General features: G+C 39.3%; 1 protein-coding gene across 1 annotated transcript in view; it reads left to right on the top strand.

Annotated features, from left to right (window-relative positions):
- LOC127648665 (receptor-type tyrosine-protein phosphatase S-like) overlaps positions 1-12,500 on the top strand; it is a 159,894-nt gene that overhangs the window by 91,115 nt on the left and 56,279 nt on the right. Inside the window, exons 8-11 of the mRNA XM_052133378.1 lie at positions 6,790-7,059; positions 7,653-8,234; positions 8,315-8,451; positions 9,485-9,629. Coding sequence (XP_051989338.1) covers positions 6,790-7,059; positions 7,653-8,234; positions 8,315-8,451; positions 9,485-9,629 — 1,134 coding nt within the window. The remainder of the gene's footprint in view (positions 1-6,789; positions 7,060-7,652; positions 8,235-8,314; positions 8,452-9,484; positions 9,630-12,500) is intronic.

Genomic DNA, 12,500 nt, shown 5'->3' with positions numbered 1-12,500 from the left:
GCTGTCTGTCTGCACTGGTCTCAGAACAGTTCTTATTTTCATCATAACTTCATATAAAGCCTCTGAAAGACACATTTATCAGTTTTTGGATGGACACATTTATTCTCAATGTGATAATGACAGTAAATATAGAAGAACTGAAAATGAGCCTATAGTCCACATATGTGGTCATTGTGTTTAACAGAGCGCCGTTTCACGATATATCGCTCAAATGTTTAAAATGTCATATCGAATGAAATTAGAGACTCTAATCTTTTTACTCAAACATGTTTCAATGTAAAAACTTAATTCAGTTTCTTACCAGATGCCGTTTTGTTGGTGTTTCTCCCAAAGACAAGCTCTGCTGTGGTCAGTGCCATGTTGTTTGGTCACATGACTCCTGAACTGAGACTCTGATCCACATTTTCACTCATAACAGTGTGAGAGCGCCCTCTGTCTGCTCGTATGATTGTAACACGTCATAATAAAGTGTTTCAGCGCTGTTCAAATGCTTCATTTTAAATATAAATGTTTCCATCTGAAAGAACTAAATATTAAATAAAAGAAATGACAATAAAATGCAGAGTAATCCCTTCAATAATCACAATACTTTTGAAAGTTACTGTATTCTGATTTACAACTATTTCAGTTGTAACTGTAGTGGAATACAGTTACTCATATTTTGTATTTTAAAATGGGTAACGCTGTAACATGTATTCAGTTACTTTCATAGAGTAGACGAGTCATAGTGCGCACGACTGCTTTATTATACTCTTGGTGTAGTGTGCGACACATAGTGGCCTACAGAAAACTGAAGTATACATTGAGTTAATCCATCAGTAAAGGTGTTGATAGGTGTCGTGGTTTATGACCTTAAAACTCTGTGGAGTTTATTCAGCAGAATCGCTCAAGAACGTCCATATAAACACTCAATTATCAAACGGATCATTGCAATTTAGTGTTTATTGGTTTAACGATTGTGATTAATAGTGTCTGACTGAAGAGCAGATGCTGTTAGAAACCGTCCGCTGATGGAGTTTTTCTGCTGGATTTTCTCCTCTTAGCTGAAGTCGTAGATTTTAGTTCTTGATCTGATATGTTGAATCCCCCATAAGCCTCTGCTCAGACTCACAGCTGGAATTATACCATCTTTAAACCCGAGACGAGTCTTAAAGTGTGATGTAGCTCTTTCTGAAACAATGAACATACAGCAGAACAGCAGCACGTCATTTCAGTGTTCAACACGCTCTCACAATCATAACAATGATGCACGACGGACTGACAGCTGCTTATGAAGCCGAATAACACTTTAACCCTTTAAACTCTGAAGATATGTTTAAAGATTTCCTCTTTCAGTGACATTCACTATAATTAAAAGCTTAGAACAAAAAACTAAAACCCAAAATCAAGGAGGGTCAAGTGTTTGTATCATTGTAAAGAACACTTCCATTTTTTTTTTTTATAAAGATTATGATAAATAATTAGACAACCTAAGAAAAATCACACAACAAAATTTACTTTTTCTTCTTTTTCTGATTTGTCATTATATATCTCAGGGTGTTAATAATGTGGTTCTGAAAAACTGTTTCTGTTTTGTTCCCGATCATGTCAACTGTATCTGATAAAGGTTTTGTGTTGATACGAGAAAGCGATCAAAAGTTACAACATTACAAATATAATTGATCATAGTGTCCAAAAACATCTCCAAACAAATAAAAGATAATAATTGTACATAAGAACTAATTACACATGCAAACACAACAATGACTAAAGGTTTGCATAGCATGCAGACATGATTTTAGTCATGAGATTTCACAGAATGAGTTTCATTCTGTGTCATTTGAGTCATCATTGAGTCTGTGTCGTGTATTTGGCGCCATCTCCTGGTGGTCATATGTAACATTGTGCTTCATGTGGATTATCTAATGATCTATACATCTGATTATCTTGTGTGTGGACTCCATTGAAAGATAATCACAGACTCTAAATAATCATGTGTGATATTTAATGTTCCGTTTATGTTTTGTGAAGTTATAAGTGAAAAAGTGGCATATAAGCGACACCAACATAATAGTCAAAGACGTATATTTAGCTGTTACTCACTATATGTTTGTCTGTGAGTAAAACAAATAGTCTGGTTGTATTTTACTCTTCGAGATCTTTCCAACAACATATGACACATGAAGATTTGATGAGTTTGATGTTTTTACTGATTACAATAATTTGTGCAGTGCAAAATTATTAATAAATAATTAAAACTGACACTTCTGATTTATCTGTAAATTTTAAAGCACTTGTTCAGTTCTGGTCATAATGTCACATGTATTATAAAGTAGAGCTGCTAAACTTTCAAACGACACCTGTTTTGTGTTGATCAAGACTGGAGTTAATATAATTATTATTATATTATTTTATTTTCATTAATATTTTGACAATTATATTTTGTCTTGCTGGTGCCAGCGGGCCCATCCGAGCTTAAAAGGTCGGTCAACAATCACATTTACTGTCTCATTGTACAAACCCCTGAATATACACGAAGAAATCACTAACCCTTACTGTAAACATCTCTCTCTCTCTCTCTCTCTCTCTCTGTTTCTCACTCTCTCTTGCTCTGTCTCTCTGTCTCTCTCGTTCTCGTTCTCTCTCTGTCTCTGTCTCTCTCTCGCTCTCTTTCTCTGTCTCTCTCTCTCTCTCTCTCTCTCTGTCTCTCGCTCTCTCTCTCTCTCTCTCTCTCTGTCTCTGTCTCTCGTTCTCGTTCTCTTTGTCTCTGTCTCTCTCTCTGTCTCTCTCTCGCTCTCGTTCTCTCTCTCTCTCTGTTTCTCTCTCTGTCTCTCTCTCTCTCTGTCTCTGTCTCTCTGTCTCTCTCTCTGTCTCTGTCTCTCTCTCGCTCTCTCTGTCTCTCTCTCTGTCTCTCTCTCTCTCTCTGTCTCTCTCTCTGTCTCTCGTTCTCGTTCTCTCTGTCTCTCTCTCTGTCTCTCTCTCGCTCTCGTTCTCTCTCTCTGTCTCTCTCTCTGTCTCTCTCTCTCTCTCTCTCTGTCTCTCTGTCTCTCGTTCTCGTTCTCTCTGTCTCTCTCTCTGTCTCTCTCTCTCGCTCTCGTTCTCTCTCTCTCTCTCTCTCTCTCTCTCTGTCTCTCTCTCTCTCTCTCTGGTGGATTTTGCTTCTTTAATTCTCAGTTTTTACTGACGTAGAATTCAGGCCTCGTTCTCATTCTGTCTGTCTCTGTGTTTCATCTGTCGTTGATGTCGGGGTTGGCAGCGCTCCACATTAACTGAACAGATCAGCATAACTTCCAACAATTTCTGTTTCATTTATTTATTAACTAACACAAACAGTCAGATGCAGATCTTTCATTAGATGCATCGTTTTCTGCATTTATTCAATTCTGGAATGTTCTGAAGGAAAAAACTATCTTAAATGCAACTTTAACATACATAGTTGTGATGCGTACTTAAAGACACTTCCATATCTTCTGTTGTTCATTTTTCAGGTCTTGAGGCGCAATTTGATTTCCAAAGTAAAATCTTATGGCCTCATTCACGAAACACGAGCAGAACTCATTTTTGTGTAAATCGTTTGTAAAGCCGCTTTGACATAAATTCGACCGATAGTGGATTTTGGCGATACGATATGTAAGGTGGTATAACCGATTAATCGGCCGATAGTAGTTAAAATATATTCATAAAATGTTACATTTTCTTAGTCTGCAGAGACATAAAAGTCAACTGGAACATGAATGAAATCACAGATGTTGTGATAATATTCAGAAAAAATATTTTATGCAGAACGTGAGACTTTAACTCTAAACAGGCCTGAAACACAACGGGGACTCTTATTTTGAAATGGCACATTACAATGCTCTGTATTTAATATTGACCTAATTATGATTATAAATAACAATATGTGAAGTTGGACACATGTTGTATATGCTGACGAGGGATATTTCCATAAACTCCATAAAAATTTCCATAAAATATTTTATACCATAGCCTACACCTATTTAGAAACAGTTGATTTTTTAAAGTATAGTTTTCCCCCCAAATCTGCTGATGGTTTCCCGCGGAGGTGTTTGACATGCGGTGAAAGGTTCTTAGATAGACGTGACTGATTGGACAGTTTTTATTTGATATGAGCTCTATAATTTAGGTTTCATAATTTAATAGGCATTGATAAATCCACATTCAGTTGATAACGTACGGTCAGTGCTAATGCTGTTAAACCTATAAACAAACGCATCAGGTGCAGGGGCGAACACAACGGGGGGGAAATAGTAAAAGCCCGCACACTGTCGTGTAGATAATAAATCTGTAATATCTTACAGCGTTTCAGTCAAAGATCTTCTTCTCAACTCAACTCAACTTTATTTATAGAGCACTTTCAAAACCACAAGTGGAACCAAAGTGCTGTACAGAAGGTATAAAAGTAAAAACAAAGACATAAAAACAATGCAAACATATGACATAAAAACTTACAAAGCATTGTCAAAAGCTAAAGTGAACAAGTAAGTTTTAAGCGCACTCTGAAAAGCACCCAATGAAGGACAAGTTTTTACAGACAGAGGAAGGTCATTCCAGAGCCTAGGAGCTGCAACAGAGAATGCCCGATCACCTTTACATCTTAAACATGATCGCGGATCATGTTTAAGATGTTATAAGATATTCACGCGAATATTATTCTTCAGGCATAATATTCATTTCTCGAGTGACTTCCTTATATGGTGTTTCATGGGCGTGGATTATTATAATTGTGAATGAACGTGCACACACCGTTTTATTTATGAACATATTACGTATTTGTGAATCCGGCGGAAAGTCCAATTTACAGTTACTCTGAATTTACTCATAAATATATATATGAAGATTTCATGAACAATTCCCAGATTCCAGTAAAGCACTTTATTACATTTGTTGTGCATTTGTTCAGACACGAGCAATAATTCAACACGTTCACTAGTAAGTGCAGACATGTTTCACGTCTGTCATGTGTTTGCTGTAGTCGCTTGGTGGCATAAGCTGGCATCTCATCCACTGATTCTTATGTATGGCATAAACAATGCTGGATGGAAACACGGAGATTCATATAAAATGTTGGAAATGCACAGAAATATAATATACACACATCAGATGTGTTAAAGGATAAGAAGACATGCACAGAAACACATTCACGGAGTAGATTCTTTTAGAATTTGTATAGTAATATAGATAATTTGCTCTAGAATCTGAAATGTTGCTCTGGTTATTGTGAAATGTCAAAGTCTGTCTATTATTACCTGCCAGATCTGTGACACGCGTGTGAGATATCTGCCGCCGAACGCTGTCAACGTGAAGATTAGAGTCGCGCTGAACTACAAACACGAGAAGTGTGTTCATGTGTTCATGTGTTCATGTCTTGATGTGTTCACGTGTTCATGTGTTCACGTGTTCATGTCTTCATGTCTTCATGTGTTCGTCTTCACGTGTTCATGTCTTCATCTGTTCATGTCTTCATGTGTTCACGTGTTCATGTCTTCATGTATTCACATCTTCATGTGTTCATGTCTTCATGTATTCACATCTTCACATGTTCATGTCTTCATGTGTTCAGGTCTTCACGTGTTCATGTGTTCACGTGTTCATGTGTTCAGGTCTTCACGTGTTCAGGTCTTCATGTGTTCACGTTTCATGTGTTCACGTGTTCATGTCTTCATGTGTTCACGTCTTCATGTGTTCATGTCTTCATGTGTTCATGTCTTCATGTGTTCATGTCTTCACGTGTTCATGTGTTCACGTGTTCATGTGTTCATGTCTTCACGTGTTCATGTCTTCATGTGTTCACGTGTTCATGTGTTCATGTCTTCACGTGTTCATGTGTTCATGTCTTCATGTGTTCATGTCTTCACGTGTTCACGTGTACATGTCTTCACGTGTACATGTCTTCACGTGTTCACGTCTTCATGTGTTCAGGTCTTCATGTGTTCACGTGTTCATGTGTTCAGGTCTTCATGTGTTCAGGTCTTCATGTGTTCAGGTCTTCATGTGTTCACGTCTTCATGTGTTCACGTCTTCACGTGTTCAGGTCTTCACGTGTTCAGGTCTTCATGTGTTCACGTGTTCATGTGTTCAGGTCTTCATGTGTTCACGTGTTCATGTGTTCAGGTCTTCATGTGTTCATGTCTTCACGTGTTCATGTGTTCAGGTCTTCACGTGTTCAGGTCTTCACGTGTTCAGGTCTTCATGTTTTCACATGTTCATGTGTTCATGTCTTCACGTGTTCACGTATTCATGTGTTCACGTGTTCACGTCTTCATGTGTTCACGTGTTCATGTGTTCACGTGTTCACGTCTTCACATGTTCATGTCTTCATGTGTTCATGCGTGTGATGGTGCTGCTGCGAGTTCAGGCATGTGACGCTCTCAATCACACTTTCCATTTCCTGTTTGAAGACTGGCGCTCTTAGCGCGGATCAATATAATCAATATCTGCAGCTATTGATCAGAACTGTGACTCCTAAATCTCATCGGAGTTTCTCTCGTCTCTCCGGAGGAGCTCTGAAATAAAGCTCAAAACACACGAGTGTATTTCTCTTGTTTTGCTCAGTGTTTGATGCTCTTCTCAATCATGCTTTAATATTTCTGTGGTCTTAACAAGGATGTTCTTGAGAAATGTGTAAGAACACCTTTATCTGTAACTCTCCAGTTCCTCTGCTTTATTATTCTGTAGCGTCTGCTAGTCAGTTTATATATTTAACAGCACTTCCTGTTTGCAATTCCACCGTTCATTTGCTGTCATTGTCACCGGTGTTTTCTTTATTCCCTCTGTCTGTCTCTGCTGTAGTTCGGCGTGTTCCTCCTCGCTTCACCATCATGCCCACCAGTCACGAGATCATGCCGGGCGGCAGCGTGAACATCACCTGTGTGGCGGTCGGGTCGCCCATGCCCTACGTGAAGTGGATGCTCAATTCTGAGGATCTGACGCCCGAGGACGAGATGCCCGTCGGGCGAAATGTTCTCGAACTGAACAGCATCCGTGAGTCGGCTAACTACACCTGCATGGCCATGAGCAGCCTGGGCATCATCGAAGCGGTGGCACAAGTGATCGTTAAATGTAAGCGGGTGTTTCTTAAAGGGATAGTGCGCATTGTGTTTACATTTAAAGGAGGTGTTAGTCTCAGTCAGTTTTATTGTATGAAACAAAAGTGAATAGTGACCGATGAAAGGAAGTCATGCAGGTTTGGAACAACATGAGGATTAATATATGATCACAGGAATTTCATTGTTGGCTGTTCAGATATGTTCAAAGTGAAATATTTGTAATAAAGTTGAAAATGCAAATCCACTATCACACCTGGAGTCGCGAGTTTGAATCCAGGGCGTGTGCTGAGTGACTCCAGCCAGGTCTCCTAAGCAACCAAATTGGCCCGGTTGCTAGGGAAGGTAGAGTCACATGGGGTAACCTCCTCGTGGTCACTATAATGTGGTTCTCGCTCTCGTTGGGGCATGTGGTGAGTTGTGCATGGATGCCACGGAGAACAGCGTGAAGCCTCCACACGCGCTCTACGCAATGTTCTCCCTGCAATGTTCTGAGAATGTCAGTTTATGGTTGTATAAAATGGAACCTGAAGAGAACGATCTTTAAAGATTAGGGATTGGTTCTGAGTCACCTCTGAACACAATAACATGTTCTTCTGTGTTCTTCAGCTTTACCCAGAGCTCCCGGTACCCCCATCGTCACGGAGACGACCCCCACCAGTGTCACCATCACCTGGGACTCCGGTAACCCTGACCCCGTGTCCTATTACATCATCCAGTATCGCGCCAAATCGCCGGACAGCAAGTACGAGACGGTGGACTCGATCACCACGACACGCTACAGCATCGGCGGTCTGTATCCCAACACGGAGTACGAGATCCGCGTTTCTGCCGTCAACACCATCGGACAGGGTCCGCCCAGCAACAAGGTGGAAGCTCGCACCGGCGAACAGGCCCCCGCCAGCCCGCCGCGAAACATCCAGGCACGCATCATATCCCAGAACGCCGTGATGGTGCGCTGGGACGAGCCGGAGGAGCCCAACGGTCTGATCAAAGGATATCGAGTTTATTACACCATGGATCCGTCACAGCCAATGAGCAACTGGCAGATCCACAACGTCCAGGACAGTGTCATCACCACCATCCACAGTTTAGTGCCGTCTGAGACGTACACCGTACGCGTGCTGGCGTTCACGTCGGTGGGAGACGGACCGTTCTCTGATCCCGTTCATGTCAAAGTGAGACCTGGAGGTGAGTCACAGGAAATTAGAATGATGTCATGTGATGGCGTTCTGTCATCACGTGACGTGTCTGTTGTGCTTCTGTTGCAGTTCCCGGACAGCCAGGGAAGTTTCAGGTGGGTAAAGTGACGGACACGAGTGTTGAGTTGACCTGGGAACCCGCGTACTCCAAAGAACCAGTGAAGAGTTATGAACTGATCTATAAAGCTCCAGAGCTCGGCATTCAGGTGAGAACATGAACTCATGAACCTCAATGGAATTAAAGATGATGAATGTCACATTAAAAACTCACTCTTAATAATTTGATCAACCAATCAGAATAACCCGGTCGTGTCTAGAAGATAACCTCTCGGTTACCTGAAGTCTCGCGAGAGCCGCATGCGACAATAAATAAGCATTTAATGATAAATTAAACCATAACGACAAAAGACACACACACATACAGGGCAGCTGCCTGTAGCTCTCAAACTGCCGCCTCCGGCCGCCTTCATCCCTCTCGTCGGCTTGATTAGCATGATTAGGGGCCGGATGTGCGTCATCACGGCCCCGCCTCCTCCTTGACTCCTCCCTACTTTGCTTTAGGCTTTAGGTTTAATGTTGTGGCTGATCTGTGTATATATATATATATATTACCTTCATGTAAACGAGAACAGTTGAAATCTGTTTCTTTTAATAATAATGAACCGCTATGACAAGAAAGTGCCTGAAGTTGAAGAAACACACATTTAAAGGATGAGGCTTTAGGCCCAGATATACTAATGCAAAATCAAAGAACGAACATGTATGATGTAATTGAGTGTTTTTGCAGTCGTTTTGGTGGTTTATAACAGCAGTTCGTCGCTCGCAAGACATATTAAACATTTCTACTGCATATATATTATTTTAAATCATCATCGATTGGTTAAAACAGCTTCTTTTACAGATCCGGAGTGAATTCTGCTCATACAATGAGGCATAAAGTCATGATATACACATTTTAATATCACATTAGTTTAGGTTTTACATGAAGCGTCCTCGTGCTCCTCTAAACATGTTGTGAACGGTGTCTGAATGTTCGGGAACAATACCGTCGCTCGACTGTTTAGAGCTTCTTTTTACCCCTGAAGGAAGAACGCAGAAGAACTTCTCCGGGAGTATATCGGGGCCTTAATACAATTTACATTCAGTAAATCAACACTTACACAATATTTACTTGATAATCAAGTTCAGATGTTGATTTTAGAGTTTTGCTGATGAGTCTTTCATCTGTCAATCTAACAGGAGAAGAGGAATTTCGAGCCGAGGTCGTCGTACGTGGTGGAGCGTCTCCGTGCCAACACTGAATACAGCTTCTCTCTGGCCGCCGTTTCCAACAAAGGCATCGGCGCGTTCAGCCATGAGATCGCCCAGCGCACCGCACAAGCCAGTATGTCCTTCATTCTGTATCTCCTTCTAATGATTCGTGTTAACTACCTTTCAAACGGTTCTTTGAGTGTATTTTTCTGTTGTTGTGAGGGTGAATCAGACTGGAGGTGTGGATGACATGAATCTGATTGGTTCAGAGGACTGTTGTGTTTAATATGATGTCTGTACCTCACTATGAACTCATGTGTCTGTTATTCATTCATCCATTCACACATTCATCCATTCATTTGCTCATACATTCATTTACTCATTCATGTACTCATTTACACATTCATCCATTCATTTGCTCATACATTCATTTACTCATTCATGTACTCATTTACACATTCATCCATTTATTTGCTCATACATTCATTTACTCATTCATGTACTCATTTACACATTCATCCATTTATTTGCTCATTCATGCATTCATTTATTTATTCAATAATTAATTCATTTTCTCATTCATTTACTCATTCAATCATTTACTCATTGATCTATTCCTTTACTCATTCATCCATTCACTCATTCATTCATTAATTTACTCATAATTTACTAATTCATTCATTCATTTTCTCATGTACACATTCATCCATTAATTCGCTCATTAATTTACTCATTTATCCTTTTATTTATTAATTCATTAATTTGCTCATTTATGTGCTCATTCATCCTTTATTCATTAATTTTTTCATTCACTCATTAATTTGCTCATTCATTCTTCAATTAATTTACTCATTTATTTACTCATTCATCCATTCATTTACTCGTGCATTCATCCACTCATTTGCCCATTCATCCATTCACTCATTCATTGGTTCATTTACTCATTCATTAATTTACACATTCATTCATTCATTTGCTCATTCATTTATTTATTAATTTACTCATTCATTAATTTACACATTCATTCATTCATTTGCTCATTCATTTATGTATTAATTTACTCATTTGCTCATTTATGTGCTCATTCATCCTTTATTTCATTAATTCATTCACTTTCTCATTCACTCATTAATTTGCTCATTCATTCTTCAATTAATTCATTCATTCACTCATTTACTAATTCATTCATTTACTCGTTCATTCATGTACTCATTAATCCATTCATCCACTCACTCATTTATTTATATACTCGTTCATTTACTAATTTATCCTTTTATTCATTCACTCACTCATTCATTCATGCATTAATTCATTAATTTACTAATTAATTCACTGACTCATTCATTCATGCATTGATTCATTCACCTGTGTGTGATGTGGACTTTGAGATGCATTTATGTTGTGTTTCAAATTTCTAAAATGTTTATTATAAAAGAAAGAAAAAGCCATTGACAGACTGGACAGGAAGTGTGATCAACTTCCTTCTGTGTGATTGTTTCTTTCTTTCCTTCCTTCTTTCTTCCTTTCTTTCTTCCAGCAGTGTTGTACATTATGTGTGTTTATGATGATTTTACTGAAGTGTTTTTAGGTGTCATGTTCAACCCCAATTCTAAAAAAGTTGGGACAGAACGGAAAATGCTAATAAAATCAAAAATAAGTGATTTGTAAATTATATTCACTCTTTGATATATTGGGCACTGACGACCTTTGAAAAAGTGGAATTTTCCCCCATTTATCCATTATGGAGGTCTTCAACAGCACCATTGTAAGGGGTTTCATATTGTGCGCTTCATAATGCGCCACAGTTCGGCCAGTATGGGGTTTAAAGTTGTACTGCTGAAAAGACGGTGCTGGATGGCAGTATATGCTGCTCCAAAAAGCTTGGATGGTGCATTTCCTCTTTGGCCCGGATAACACAATGGCTGTGTTTTTCAAAAACAATTTAAAATGTGACTCTTCAGACCAAAACACACCGTTCCTCTGTTCTACTTTCCATCTCAGATGAGAGTCCAGAGAAGTCGGCAGTGCTTCTGGACAGTGTTGATGTACGGCTTCTCCTTTACATAGTAAAGTCTGAACATGCATCTGTGGATGCAGCGGCGAGTGGTGTTGAGTAACAAAGGTTTACTAAAGTAATCCCAAACCCATGTTCATGATATCATCACAGATGAATGATGTTTTTAAGACAGTCTGAGGGGTCAGAGTTCACGAGCATTCAGAAGTGGTTTTCATCTTTCCCTTTATGCACCGAGATTAGACCAGATTCCTTGAATCTTTTAACTGTATTCCACTGTAGGGGTGAAATGCCCAAAATCCTTCCCATTTCTCTTTGGGGAACATTGTTCTGAAAGTGCAGGATTATTTACTGAAGCATCTGTTGGTAAATTGACGAGTCTGGAATGATGTTTTCTCTAGAAACACGATCGCCTGTTTCACATCGCCTCGTTATTTGAACTCGTCAAATTATTATTAGTCTTAAATTGCCCCGTCTCAACTGTTTGGAGCGTTTCATTCATCTGATTTAAAATTACTGTACATAAAAAAACAGGTTAAACATCATATAATGTGTATTTGTAGAGCTTTCAGTATAGCAAAGGGTGAATATAATTGACAAATCACTCATTTTTGTATTTATTAGTATTTTTAATACTGTCCCAAATGTTTCTGAACGGCGCTTGTATATTGAACACACAGTCATCAGCTCAAGCTCTTAGATCATCATGTAAAGCTGGTGTGTCCAGGACAGGTAACGGTAAGTGTGGACAGTCTCTTGCTCTTTATTCACGTTGGTCAGATCAGCGGACGGCAACAGACCCTCAATCTATTATGAGTGAATCTCAACATCATTCAACATGAGTTTGACAGAGTCTCATTCCCCATTGACTTGTTTTACATCTTTAATACACACAAGCTGCTCTGTGTCGTTCCATCGGCACGCTCGTGATGCATGCTGGGACGTGTACAATAGAGTTATACTATAATAGATAATTTACCATAAAATAAA

Source organism: Xyrauchen texanus, chromosome 9 (assembly GCF_025860055.1).
Source record: "Xyrauchen texanus isolate HMW12.3.18 chromosome 9, RBS_HiC_50CHRs, whole genome shotgun sequence".
Lineage (NCBI taxonomy): Eukaryota > Metazoa > Chordata > Actinopteri > Cypriniformes > Catostomidae > Xyrauchen > Xyrauchen texanus.
The sequence above is the reverse complement of the archived record's forward strand: the minus strand, read 5'-3'. Positions and strand labels throughout refer to the sequence as shown.